Consider the following 13,288-nt stretch of genomic DNA (forward strand, 5'->3'; position numbering starts at 1 on the left):
GATGTGACTGAAGACGCCACTGAGGCTCTGGTGAGAAGACATATAACCGAGTTCAATACCTGGTGTCTCTCCAGCAGTGCTTCAGCTCCGGTCACGTCCTTGGCGAGCTCATCAGAAGACACAAGTCCACGGATACCGTTGATCCAGGACATCAGATCCCTGCAGGAGCAACACACGGGGGTAATTACTAGTGTCTGGCGTTACAGTGACTCGGTTTAGAGCTTAAAACATCATGAGCATGACTTAACTTAATAAGCAGCCAGTGTAGCCTGAATAAGAGTGGAGTAACGACGCATACTGTTACGGAAGTTTACCTGCTCGTATTTATTACAAGTTGTAATAAACGGTTCAGACTAGAAGCAATAAAAAAAAGGTTAGCCGTTCTCTGTCCTCACCTGAAGTCGCTGAGGAAGCGCTGCAAGTCGTGCGAGTTGCCCAGTTTGTCCTTGCGCTGGTCGGCGCGTCCCACCAGGCTGCTCCAGGCCGTGTTCAGCTCGGTGCATTTCTCCTGAATATCGTCCACAGCCTCGGGATGGGACTGGATTAGACGCTCGGCTGTCTCGCCCAGAGAGTTCACCTGCCGCAGGACGCGGAGAGATTTATTTTGTTATCGCACAAGCACACAAAGTCAGTAGCAGAGTCTAAACCAATAAGTCAAGACACTTGGTGCCGGACGATGTGAAATATAAGCCGTGGTTAAAATCAAAACACATCAACAATCATCCTTTTGTGTTTTATCTTTTTTCTTTTTCTTCTTCTATCCTTATACGCATTGTTTATTGTTGTTTGCTTTATCCAATTTGTTAAAAATCTTTTATGTAAAGCACTTTTAAGTGAAAGTTAAAAGGGACTACATAAATAAAGATGATCATTATATTATTCCGATAATCAAAATCTATATTCTGACTGTTTTTTTTTTTTTTTGTATTAGGCTAACTAGGATTCAGGGATACATAGACACACTCGAGTCTGATGTTATCTTTGATCAGCAGTTATGAACGACCTAAATCATGTGCTACATTTCCACGATTAGGTTAATCCCAAATGACTCACCATTCGAATATACAGTGTACTACATAGGATGGAGAACCTGTTTTTTTTACCCCCTCTTATACAGGGACAAGACGGTAAAGATGAAGCTTACGAATACTAAATCGAGAAATTAATACCAATGTAACAAACCGAACAAACGAATTACAATCTGACCTTGTCTCCCAGAGCGGCCAGGTCTCTCTCAAAGCCCTCGTGTTTGCGCTGTAGGGCCTGAACGCTGGCCAGGTCGTGACCATAGTTGTCGGTGTTTAGGGCCTGGTTCTTCTCCTCAATCCATTCTTTGGTCTCATCGGCATCCCTGAAAAGTACAGTCCATGTTTCTTTACTTACTGCACTTTGGTGGGAGCTTCATGTCCGTCCACCAACTTCAGGAAATCAAAAGGTGAGCTGAATCTTTCGTACCTGTGGAACCTCTGCACCTCGTGGGCGCTTCCCAGCATGTTACTCCTGTCCTCTGCTAGCTGCTGCAGCGATCTCCAGCGGTTATTCAGCTCCTGTAAACACCCGGGGTTCAGCCATTAGCATCCGGTCAACTGTTCGCTACGTTTACACGCACACTACAGCGCAACTGAGTCGAAACATTTACAGCATGTTGCCCACACAATAGTTTAGCCTTTAAAAAAATTTTTTTTTTTTATAAATAATTCCAGACTTTCCAGATTTACATGTTACAATGTGTATCGTTCTTCGTGTACTTTGGAAAACTTTTACCTAAAGTGTGTTGTTCTGAGACAAGACAATCATTTCTAAATGAAATTGCAATTTCTGAAGCTTTTAGACATTGGACTGCTGATTGGAAGGTTGTGAGTTCAAATCTCAGTGCTGCCACTGCTGGACCCTTGAGCAAGACCCTTAACCCTCAATTGTATAAATAAAATAAATTTTAGGCTCAATTGTATAAATTAGGGCATTTTAGGCTAACAGTGAAGCGCTGGTGTGCATGTAAACATAGCCATTGTTTGATTGAGATGAACAGGATGTCTTGGAGGAGGTGACAATCAATGACATGGGTTCATGATTAAGGATGACTGAATGCAGACAACAGATCAGATAAAAACAGGGAGCTACGGCCACAGATCTCCATATTAGAGCCCTAGATAGCTGATGTCATCATTCTGTGGCCAGGGCTTTACAAATCAGTGAAACAAATCTATAGGGAAGTGACACGGTCGCTATCTAGGGCTCAGATATGTATATTAAATCACCTTTTACAGCCACAATGACATTACAAGACAAATATGCAGAGTGGTCAGGCTGTGAGCTGTTGGAGACGCACGCTGGACTGATGCTTTTAAACACCACTGCATGGACGTTTAGGTAATGAATAAGAACAGAAACGGACAACGTAGCAGCCTGGGAGCACAGGACGATGGTGAGGTGGAGGGTTAGTCCTTCAGGCATGAGGACAGGATGAGAGGATTTAGTGAGGGGAAGAGGTGATGTCCTAGAGGAAGGGCACAACAGGTTTCTTACCTTAATAGTATTAAAGTTAGCCGTCGTTTGGACAGCCACGCGAATAGACTACACCGAGTTGGAAAAAGATCAGGGGAGAGTGAAAACAGGAGGAAACAAAACAAAACAAAAAAAAATCACCACACCAATCAGGAGAAAAAAAAAGTCACCACGTTAGTGTACTGTACATCATTCTACCCTAGCATGCACACACGTTTCTAATACGGAGAACAGTAAGTGAGACGTTATTACCACTCGGATTGGCGCTAAACATTCAGTTCAAGTTATATTACCTTCCAGGGAGAGGCAGTTTTTGAATCAGCTTCATCCTGTAAAACAGGAAGTGAATATTAGCAGCAGAAATACAAATTATAACTGTTTGAAATGATTTTATAGTCTCAGGCATGCGGCTAGGCGTACGCAGTACTAAAAATGACACAGACCTTGCCAGGAGCTGAGCCCAACAGCTCTTGTTGCTTGTTGGAGGAAAGGAGGGAAAGAGAATATTATGGATTGTACATTGCGATATAAGGACATGTTCATTACAGATTAAAAATCATTTTATGGGATAACAGTCTAAAACCAGCATATCTGATTTAATACTTCGCTCGGACACGTCCCTCTAGTCTCTATTTAATGTAGCTACCAGTTAGCTACCTATTTAGCACGGAATCCCTAAATGGCCATGTGCTATTTTTTTCTTTCTTTCATGTTTTCACAGGTTTTTTTCACAAGGTGTGAAATTTTCAGAAACAAAATCAGCTTTTTGTTGGGTTGAGATCACGAGGAAATAATAAAGAGGGAAAATAAATGTATGGCCGCTTATGGCTTCCGTAATTGAGGATTAGTCTGATGGAAAATTATCAATGACTTCACGGTAGTCCGACATACACACCACCCATCAGCCCGAGAGTGAATGACAGAATGAATGAATAAATGAATAAATAAATAAATAAATAAATAAATAAATAAATAGACAGACAAAAAAATGTATTTAAAAAAAAAACCCCACCCCCTATTAGTTGTGTAACCTGTAGTGCAAATTCTAGTTATTATATAAATGACTGTGTTAATGCACTAGCTAAAGTTTTATGGTAGTTAGCATTATTAACATTATTTTTATCTGAGCTCATTTTCTTGACAGCCTGTAAGATGTGCTCGCTAAGAACTTGGGGGGGGGGTCTAAATTTTGGTTGAATTTAGGATTGCCGACCCCTGCAGCCTTAGATCTGAGCCAGCCAAATTGGTGTCTCACCTGAGCCTGCATCACTGGAGCCTCCTCAGCCATCAGTCCCTCCGACTCCAGCTCTGATGCCACCTTGTTGATGTCCCTCAGACGAGACTCGTTTGCCTTCAGATCCTGATTCGGGGGGAAAAAAACCCAACACCACAATGACATCACAGAGGCAGATTTGATCTGACTGTTCAACTACACAACCGCATTTGGAAAGAACGTACCTTCTGGAAATCATCAAACTTCTTCTGCAGCACCTCCACCTGTTCGAGGTCAGACCCCACCTCCTCGTTGGTCAGCGCTCCCTCCTTCTCGTTGATCCACTGCTGCAGCTCGTTGGCCTCGCGGAACAGCATAAACTTCTTGCAGCTCTTCTCTAGCATGTCCTTCCGCTTCTCGCCCAGTTCCTGCAGGGTGCCATACCTGAAGCAGATGAGAGGAGGTTCAGAGCTCAAATCAGGGCTTAAACCGATCTCTAAAAGTTATGGCCAAAAGGTAAATCCTGTGGTTCAGATTTAGTTTGCGTTCTCCACCTCCACCCTGACTGGATGTTTCACTACTGCTTCAACAGCAGTTTTATATTCAATCTCCTGATCCAGAACAAAAAAAGACTAAGCATTCTGAAGGAAAAATAAACAACAGCCAGAACTACTTAGCTGCTGGTAACTACTGTTAAGATGACACTATATGGGCTGGTGAAATGAACAGTTAACAGTACAGCACCTAGATACTAGTGCCCCATATGAGGAACGGCAAAAAGATCTGTTAATCTGATGCAAATTCTGATTATCACAAGGTGTTGATTAGTTTTCTATAAAAGCAGCTCTATCAATAGTGCAGCTGCAAAACACATGTGCTTGTTCTAAATGGTTATCTTTCTATACTTACAGCTGATTGACATGGACTTGCAGTGCAGCCGTTCCACATAAATATACAATAATAACAACAGGGGGAATTGTTGATAATGGTTAGGGTTTCTGCAAGGAGACTTTTTTTATGGAAGGAGTCTCCAGTAACAGTCCGAGGTAAAGCTGTAACCAATTTAAAGCGATAAAGAATGTGCCGTTATAGTTTTAACAGTAACTCCTCGTCCTCAAATCACCCTGATATTTTCCATCAGAGAGGGTTTCAAGTAAAACTCTTTTACAAACAAATCACTCATTATCCAAAGAATGTGAAGGAACCTAGTCCCCCCCCTAAAGTCTCACTGTGCCAGCCAGAGTGAGGAGTTCCCACGCTAACAATCTCTCGGTTACACCTCATGGTTTACCTCAGCCATAACCCACGCTACAATTTGCTTCGATCAAGCACGAATGCACCGCTGGCTAAAATGCACACTACAAAGCGGTGAAGGAGGAGAGTGAAAGGATGTGATGAAAAGCTGACAGTGACCATGTTGAAGCATCACCTGACTCTTAGGCAAGCTTCAGGAGAAACAGATATGACTTCTATTCCTTTATTGAATAGAAGTGAAGCCTTGCAGGAAAGAGAGAGAGAGATGAAATGGAAAACGTTAATGAAGGCAAGATTCAGGACATGACGGCTACAGAAGCATCGGCGACTAACAGAGACGATGGGTTAAGGTGACGGGTGAGGGAAAGAGCACAAGCCTGGGTCCTACTCACAGTTCCTCCACCTGCTTCATGCGCACAGACACGCTGCACACCTCCTTGGTGGCCACGTTCCTGCCACAGGGCAGGCCGAGCACACGCATGCAGGCGGTAGAGAAGAGATTAGGAGAAGCAGAAGAAGAATAAAAGAAAGGCAGAGATATTAGTAAGACTGAAAGAAGAGTCCGGGACCCGGACTGTTTAGTTGCCTGACTGGAGCTGGTTGTTACAGGAAGTAAAAAGTTTAATACGTTAAAGGGCACTTTCACACCTATTAGTCCATTTTGCCGAGGCTGAATCAAAGTGAATTACTCGCATGTGAGTAAAAAAAACAAACTCGTAAAACTCATTCACTGGTCAGAAATGCAGCGAGGGAAAAGGGTAAACAAACACTTGGCAAATGTGCATAAAGGGGGGAAAAAAACCCTCAAAGGGAACCCCAAATTAAATGGATTAGAGAATGCCATAAATAATTATATAAATAATATTTGGGTAGCAGATTCTAGTATTTATTTTCCCTTTTTGTGCATTGGTCCAGATTCCCAAAAAACAGCGCTACAGACTCATGGCTCAATTCAGCAGTTGAGCAGAATTACGTTCTCAATAGAGCCATTCTAGACTTTGCATGGAACTGTGGACTGTATGATTGCGATGTAAAGATACATGTTCCATTCAAACGGATATGTGAAAGCGCCCTTATGTTACAGCAAGAAAGCAGTTCGTTAAGATGTTAGATCAAATCTCAAGTGCTAAAATGTGGACTAAAAGGTGCACTTACTGGTTTTCGATCTGATCCTGGCGTAGCGCGATGCTGCCCTGTTCGTCCAGCAGGTTCTCGCGGGAGGACGACTGAGTCGGGTCCAGCTTTTTAACGTATGCCGCCGGCACAAAGCCCTGCCTGTCGTTCACCTCCACTTTCCACCAATCCTGAGGAGCAGACGTGGCATACGGAACAGCCTCAGCTATGTCACTGTTCCTACCAAACAGTCCTCGATAAGTTGTTCAAACCGAGTGGTGCTTTTGGGTTCTACCTTATTGGTGCTGTTGAGCAGGGTGAGGATGTCTCCTTTCTTCATGGTGACTTCACGAGGACTTTTTTCCTGGTAGTCATAGAGGGCAAGCACCAACTCCTTACCGGTCTCATCATCAGTAGGAGCAACTTGTTGCTGTAGGACAGAGCAAGAGGAGATCAGGTTCAGATTTACTCTTTACTCTGCTGGAGAGTGCGACTTTGTGGATGCTTTAACGAGACGACGACACACTCACCCTGCAGGCCTGAGCCTGTTCCTTCAGGGACTGGATGCTGCTTCCATAAGCGCTCAGGTCTGACATCAGTGCCTCGTGTTTCTTCAGCAGGGCCTGAGGAGCAAGAAATCCAGAATGAGCTGGAGTATACTGGCTTGAGGAGCGATCCAAACATCTCCGCCATTAAACTTGAAACAAAACGGCCGAGAGAAACTTTAGGCTCGAGGGTACAGTTTCTAATATAATACATTTCCACTGTACAGCCTCAGTCAAACTCTCAAGCACATTTACATCACACAGTCAACGTCCAGAACGTTCAACAAAATGGTTATTACATTGCTTTTGAAGACAAGAAACCCCCCGACTCTGCTTTCCAAAAATAAAAATATACATGCATGCTTGTAATGTGATTTCCCCCCAAATTCAACACAGAGGAACCCATTGTGATTATGCTTTCTGTATTAGATATTTAAATTAGCCTGGTTTCTTTCATATCAGTTTGTCTAGCTTTAATTTCTTTAGCAGAAAACGTTACTGTGGCTAAAACAAAACGAAACAAATGCCGCCAACCTCCCCACACACACACACACACACCTCAGCCGAGTCCTCGTCCTTGCCGTAGTCGGTGCTGCCTACAATGGGCTCCTTCTCCCTCATCCAGGACTCGGCCTCGTTGGCATCAGCGAAGTACTGCTGGGCCTGCAAGGAGTCCTCCAGATCCTGCCTTCGCTGAGTTGCCTTCCCTTTCAGAGTGTCCCAGCGACCGTGCAGCTCTGCCAGCTTGGCCTTCACATCCTCAGCAGCAAAGTGCCCTGGAAGACAGGGAAAACCAGAGCGGTACAGCTTCACGCTCTCCCGAGATAAACACTGTCCTACGAGGAAGGCAGCTTCATATTTGCGGCATCACACATGTTGTTTTGTTAACATGTGTTCACCAGACCAGCGTGGATATGAAACTTTAACTTTAGGCTCGACGGTCACGCTGACCGAGCTGTTTTGAAGCACGGTTAAATTCTTGTTTGAGAAGAAAGAGCAGCACGTACCCTCATCCACCATGGCCTCGCCCTTTTGGGTAACAGCCTTGATGCGGGGCTCGTGCCCGGTGATCTCCGCCTGCAGGGCCTGGTGCTTCTTCAGCAGGTTCTGCACACCAATCAGGTCTTTACCTGAAGGAGAAACAGAAACCAAAGCACAGTTTTAACACCGTTATAACATTCAATCTACTCCTGATCCAGCTAGTTTGATTCCTCAGCCTCACCCCTGTTGGTAGATGAAGCGATGGGTTCCTTCTCTCTGATCCACGTCTCCTCGTCCTCCACGTCCCGGAACAGCTGCTGCAGCCGCAGAGAGTCCGACAGCTTCTGCTTTCGTGCAGCCATGGGCTCCTTCAGAGCCTCGTAGCGAGCTACCAGAGCCTCCTGCTTCTTCCGGATGTTATCGGCATCGAAGTGGCCGGCTTCCTGGAACTGCCGGGCCTGGATGGTGATGCCGTCGATGCGGTCCTGCAGAGAAGAACATGGCCGATGTCGCTTGTCCCATCCAAAACAGCTTTTATTAACTGGTTTAAAGAGTCTGAGTGACCTGATAAGCACGGACTAACCTAGCAAGCAAGAGTTAAACAAGTAATTGAACGCTAACCTAGTGAGAGACAGCTCACGTAGCGAGAGAGCAAACTTGGCTGGAGTTTGTAATAGCATTTTTTTAAAGATGTTTTTCCTCCATGTTTCTGGAAAGCTATCCATAACATTTCCATGATATACTGTACAACCTCTCCAAACACTATCGGAGCTAAACACTTATGAAGGTAGCTCACCTGGTGTGCAGCCACGTCAGCCTCCAGCAAGGCATGTTTCTTCTGCAGGTTCTGAACACTGGTCAGGTCTTTGCCGTAGTCATCAGAGGCCAGGTGACCCTCCATCTCATAGAGCCACAGCTCGATGTCCTCTACGTTACGGTTAAACTGTTGCTGCTGGTTGGCTTCACGCAGCTTAATGCCTGATTAAGCACGACACACACAGAGCCGTGAGAATGCCACTGTTTAACAATAATACAATAGTAATAAAAATCTACTACTATACTAATAAAAGTACATATAAGTTATTACCTTTGAGCTCAGTGGCTTCCAAAAGTTTCTTCCACTGGGAGCTGACCTCGTCCATGCGAGTGGCCACCTCAGCAGAGGCATAGTGTTTCCCGTCAATAAGCTCCTGACCCGACTTCTGCAGACCGTCGATACGGCTCTGATTGGCGGAAAGCTCTGCCTCGAAGGCCTGGTGCTTCTGCACTTTTCCCTGCAGGTTGGAGGGGTCCTATGTGTGTGTGTGTGTGTAAGAGAGAGAAAATGATTGGAGAAAGAGCGCAATGTGAAAACACACACAAAAAAACAACAACAAAAAAAAACTGCAACTACAGCACTTAATCATGAACGCACTTTGTAGGCCTCGTCCGTGGCGGTCTTCATCTTCTCGTTGATCCAGCTCTTGAGCTCATCCGAGTCACGGAAAAACTGCTGCAGGTGGAAGGAGTCCTCCAGGGCAGCGCGGCGGGACTGAGCGCGATCGTGCAGCGCGTTACGTCTGCTCAGCAACTGAAACGTTTCGGATTTAGTCGGTCATCGGCATGAATAAAGACATCATTAAAAAAAAGAAAAAAAAAAAAGAAGGGGAGGGGGTCAGGAACGGGGTGCTGTGGTTTGCTTACTGCATCTCTGCGGGTGGCCACATCCTCCTTGGCGTAGTGATTGTTCTGGATCAGCTTGGTGGCGAATTCATCCAGGGCCTAAAGACAATGCCACACAGAACAAAAGTTCAGAACGCGCTGTGAATTAATTAATTATTATTATTTTATTTATTTTTTAAGTGAAGGATGTTGGTTAAAAAAAATGGTTGCAGAGGTAAAGCAGAGTGAAACAGAGTGGTGTGGCAGCTCACAGTGATCTTCTCCTCCTGGGCACTGAGTGATTTCTCAAAGTCTTCGTGTTTCTTCAGCAGGGCCTCGACGCTGTCCAGAGAGTCACCCAGGTCCTCGTTCAGAAGGAAAGCCTGACAGAAGGACAGGGTTTAGCATTTTAGCATCGACAATGTAAGCACGCTTTTTGCCTAGAATTTCCAGAAATGTATTCTGGGTATTTTCTCAACCGATTTCTTGAGGAATTTCCCCGAGATGCTTTTTAAACAGTATTAAAGGAGTTCCCACCTACGCTGGACACATATCGGCTGATTTTACGAATATTTTGCTCAGTCATCCATTAAAAAAAAAAGAAAAAAAAAGATGATCTTTTGGTAAATAATAAAATGTTCGTTTTCTAATGAAAGAAATGAATGTGTTATATTATCCGACTATATTTTTGTCTACAACACCGATTTCACACATGTAATCATACACCTTCAGATTGAAAGGTTTTTAAGATCATGAGAATCGTTTCAGTCAAGTGTCTCTAAACTTTGGACCGGTAGTGTACATTCGCTTAAATATTACATTCATGTACAGAATCTATTGAAGAAACTGAAAATCAATCAAAAAAAGCAGCGTTTTCAAGAAGAAAAAAAAAAGAAAAAACACCACTACACACACCTCCTGCTTGCTCATCCAGTTGTCGACCTGCTCAGTGTCCCTGTAGAAGAGCTGCAGGTCCATGCACTGTTCATACTGCTGTCTGCGCAGCTCCCACAGCTCCAGCAGAGACTCCTTCTCCTCCGCTAGAATTCCCAGCTATACACACACACAAAACAGGATTTAGTGTGTTTGCGTGCGCGCTAATGATTACGATCATTATCTGCTTGGTTCAGATTCAACGGCTTGAAGGAAGACAGCATTATGTGTGATCTGAAACTGCCAAATTATTATTATATAAAATTCCTTATTGTAGAAGGGGAATCCAATGAAAAAAAGTTCACGTTTATGTTAAAGTCAGATGGTGAAGGTTTTAACGAGTCTTCCTACAGGCAGGTGTGATGTGAGGTAGTGCGGCGTCGATGCTGGTCCTACCTTCTCCTTGACCTCCTCTGACGCGTAGTGTCCGGTGTTCAGGAGAGCCTCCCCTGCCTCGGTTGTGGATTTAAAGCTGTCCTCGTGGGCATCGATCTCTCCCTATAAACAAAACCGCAGTCGCTTTAATGTCGCCGTTATGTCAGAGATTTGGAAAAGAACATTCTTTTGGGGGGGGGGGGGGGGGGGGATCATGGTGGATCTGAAACAAACGAGGCCCACCTTGTGTTCCTGGTGTCGGTCGAGCAGCGCTTCAGCCCCAGCGACGTCATTGGCCAGTTCGTCAGCATTGATTAGAGCCTTCATCTCAGTCACCCAGCTGGTGAGGTCGCGGAAATCAGCGGTGAAACGCTGAAGCCTGGAAAACAGAGACACAACCACCGATCAGAGTTCTGCTTAAATTCCCGATCAGGAAATCGTAGCTGCTGGTGTAGCACGGCTAAAGTAAGAACACGAACCTATGGGTATTTATATTAATCCAAAAATGATAACGTTTACAAAACTGTACAACATGCAGCAGCATCTAGAGGACAAAAAAAATTTTTGAAAGAAAAAAAAATAAATAAATTTTTACCTGAAACTTGAAATAATCACCATTTACTATCTACTAAATTGTTTATTAAATAAAACGTAAAAAAAAAAAAAGCTTGGTATTTATTCATGGAGGACAAAATGCACACCTATAGGAGTCGTTGAGGCGGGCGTGGCGCTCGGCAGCCAGCGTGCGGATCTGCTCCCAGTTGGTAATGAGCTCGTCTCTCTTGAGGTGGATCTGAGAGGCGTTCTGGGGGTGAGTCTGCTGCAGACGCTCTGCTTCACCACCCAGAGTGTTCACCTGAACGAACACACACACACACAGGATTTAACTCAGAGATGGTGACAGGTGCGCATGTATAAGAAGGCACTTTTGTGATTGTTGAGAGTGAAGAAGGTCACACTGAGACTGACCTTATCCTCCAGGGCAGCCAGGTCCCTCTCGAGCCCCTCATGTTTGCGCAGCAGGGCTTGAACACTGGCCAGGTCACGTCCGAAATCGTCAGAGGCCATGAGCTGCTCTTTCTCTTTGATCCAGCTGATGGTTTCGTCCACATCCCTGCAGAACAGAAAAAGGAAAAAAAAAAAATTTAGGCCACTGATTTCATTCCACACGAACATCGCAGTTATATCCAACGCGTGGTTAACCCTTCCAATTAGCATTGTTCTGTTCCAAGTGACGCACCGGTTGAAACGCTGCACCTCGGCGGCTCCGAACAGTTTTCCCTGTCTCTGCTGGGCCAGACCCTTCAGCCTCTGCCATGCCGTGTTCACCTCCTCCTGCTTCTTCAGGATCAGCTCGGTCTCTGGGTGGTTCTCCTGAGTTAGCTTAGCTGCGTCCTGGTTCACCTCGTTCACGCGCTCCTCGTGGGCTGCCAGGTCTGTCTGGAACTCCTCAAACTTCTTCTGCAGGACCTCCACATGCTCCAGGTCCTGACCCAGCTCCTCAGAGGTGACAATGGCTTCCTGTAACAGTGATCGTGTGTGTTTAGTTTATGACTTTTCTCTGTGTTTATATTATATTGATCACATTCAGGCAGGAAAAATCTTTTTTTTTTTTTTTTAAACACCAACTTTATCCATCTATTCTTCCACCCGTCCATCAAATTACCCTTCCATTCATCGATTAGCCCATCCATCCTTCTATCAAACTTTCCATCAACCCATCTGTCTGTCTATCTATTTTCTATTCATTTACTATTACTGTACTAAAATGTACCACTTCCCAGTGTGTGTGTGTGTGTGTGTGTGTGTGTGTGTGAGAGAGAGAGAGACCTTGTCCGTGATCCAGTCCAGGGCATCCTCACACTCCCTCAGGTACTGCACCAGTTTCTGGGCCTGCAGCAGACGCACACCTTTCTCCTTAGTCTTCTGCAGCAGCAGATCCCACAGCCGATGCAGCGACTCTAAGCGACTCTGTGAGAGAGAGAGAGAGAGAGAGAGAGAAAAAATGAATGAATGAATCAGGAACAGCGTTAGATTCATCCTGTCCACATTACCAGGATGAGAAGGATGCAGAATTTAACCCTGTGCTTAGACCAACAGTGATGCAGAGCAACAAACGCAGATGGGTGTTGTTAACTGTTAATGATTTTGAGTGACAGGGATTAAGCAAAGTGGGCGGATCTAGGTGATGTGACAAAGTAATGTTTAGCTTTATGCAACAGAGAAGTAAAACTATGGTGTTAAACATCACCCATCACCGCAAATCAAACTTTTATTACACCCTGCCGCAGGGGGTAAAATAGTTTGTCATGGTTAACCCACACGTGTGAAGACTAGATGAAACCATGACAACCAGCAATAGAAACGCCTACTAGAGATCTGTGTGTAAGATGACAAACAAACAAAAAAAAAAACAAATCGATGTATGTGAACATTTGAATCTTTCCAGCACAAGGTACAGTTTAAAGAGTACAAACTGAGATGAAGCTTAATAAACAAGCATAGGAGAGTTCACTACTAACTAAAGGCTGGTTTATACTTCGGGGACCCCGTATCCCGGAGCAAACGTGGACACGAGCATAGCGTTTACAGAAAAGGGAAAGCCAATTCTCAACAAAATGATTTCGGAAGTGTTTTCACTCACATGCATTCAGTAGTATCAAGTGGCACTTCAGTTTAACTGGCCCATTATAATTACAGCCGGTATAAAGCGGTGCAGTTTCTATTC

At 44.6% G+C, this 13,288-nt stretch overlaps 1 protein-coding gene across 11 annotated transcripts in view; it reads right to left on the reverse strand.

Annotated features, from left to right (window-relative positions):
• The window catches only part of sptan1 (spectrin alpha, non-erythrocytic 1), a 45,935-nt gene that overhangs the window by 15,753 nt on the left and 16,894 nt on the right, over positions 1-13,288 (reverse strand). For 7 of the 11 annotated variants that reach the window (XM_047161849.2, XM_053687918.1, XM_053687914.1 and 4 more), the window contains 28 exons: positions 12,391-12,531; positions 11,801-12,081; positions 11,530-11,674; positions 11,262-11,416; positions 10,804-10,939; positions 10,582-10,683; positions 10,168-10,305; positions 9,525-9,635; positions 9,295-9,372; positions 9,026-9,181; positions 8,699-8,903; positions 8,408-8,589; positions 7,853-8,096; positions 7,638-7,760; positions 7,189-7,406; positions 6,616-6,708; positions 6,381-6,515; positions 6,128-6,276; positions 5,365-5,424; positions 3,964-4,162; positions 3,761-3,865; positions 2,949-2,981; positions 2,799-2,834; positions 2,527-2,574; positions 1,456-1,547; positions 1,207-1,351; positions 396-577; positions 60-159 (listed from right to left, as the gene is read on the reverse strand). In XM_047161849.2, the coding sequence (XP_047017805.1) occupies positions 60-159; positions 396-577; positions 1,207-1,351; positions 1,456-1,547; positions 2,527-2,574; positions 2,799-2,834; positions 2,949-2,981; positions 3,761-3,865; positions 3,964-4,162; positions 5,365-5,424; positions 6,128-6,276; positions 6,381-6,515; positions 6,616-6,708; positions 7,189-7,406; positions 7,638-7,760; positions 7,853-8,096; positions 8,408-8,589; positions 8,699-8,903; positions 9,026-9,181; positions 9,295-9,372; positions 9,525-9,635; positions 10,168-10,305; positions 10,582-10,683; positions 10,804-10,939; positions 11,262-11,416; positions 11,530-11,674; positions 11,801-12,081; positions 12,391-12,531 (3,792 nt within the window). The remainder of the gene's footprint in view (positions 1-59; positions 160-395; positions 578-1,206; positions 1,352-1,455; positions 1,548-2,526; positions 2,575-2,798; positions 2,835-2,948; positions 2,982-3,760; positions 3,866-3,963; positions 4,163-5,364; positions 5,425-6,127; positions 6,277-6,380; positions 6,516-6,615; positions 6,709-7,188; positions 7,407-7,637; positions 7,761-7,852; positions 8,097-8,407; positions 8,590-8,698; positions 8,904-9,025; positions 9,182-9,294; positions 9,373-9,524; positions 9,636-10,167; positions 10,306-10,581; positions 10,684-10,803; positions 10,940-11,261; positions 11,417-11,529; positions 11,675-11,800; positions 12,082-12,390; positions 12,532-13,288) is intronic. The other 4 variants (XM_053687921.1, XM_053687920.1, XM_053687916.1 and 1 more) reach the window with 2 other exon arrangements.

This window comes from Ictalurus punctatus, chromosome 18 (genome assembly GCF_001660625.3).
Source record: "Ictalurus punctatus breed USDA103 chromosome 18, Coco_2.0, whole genome shotgun sequence".
Classification (NCBI taxonomy): domain Eukaryota; kingdom Metazoa; phylum Chordata; class Actinopteri; order Siluriformes; family Ictaluridae; genus Ictalurus; species Ictalurus punctatus.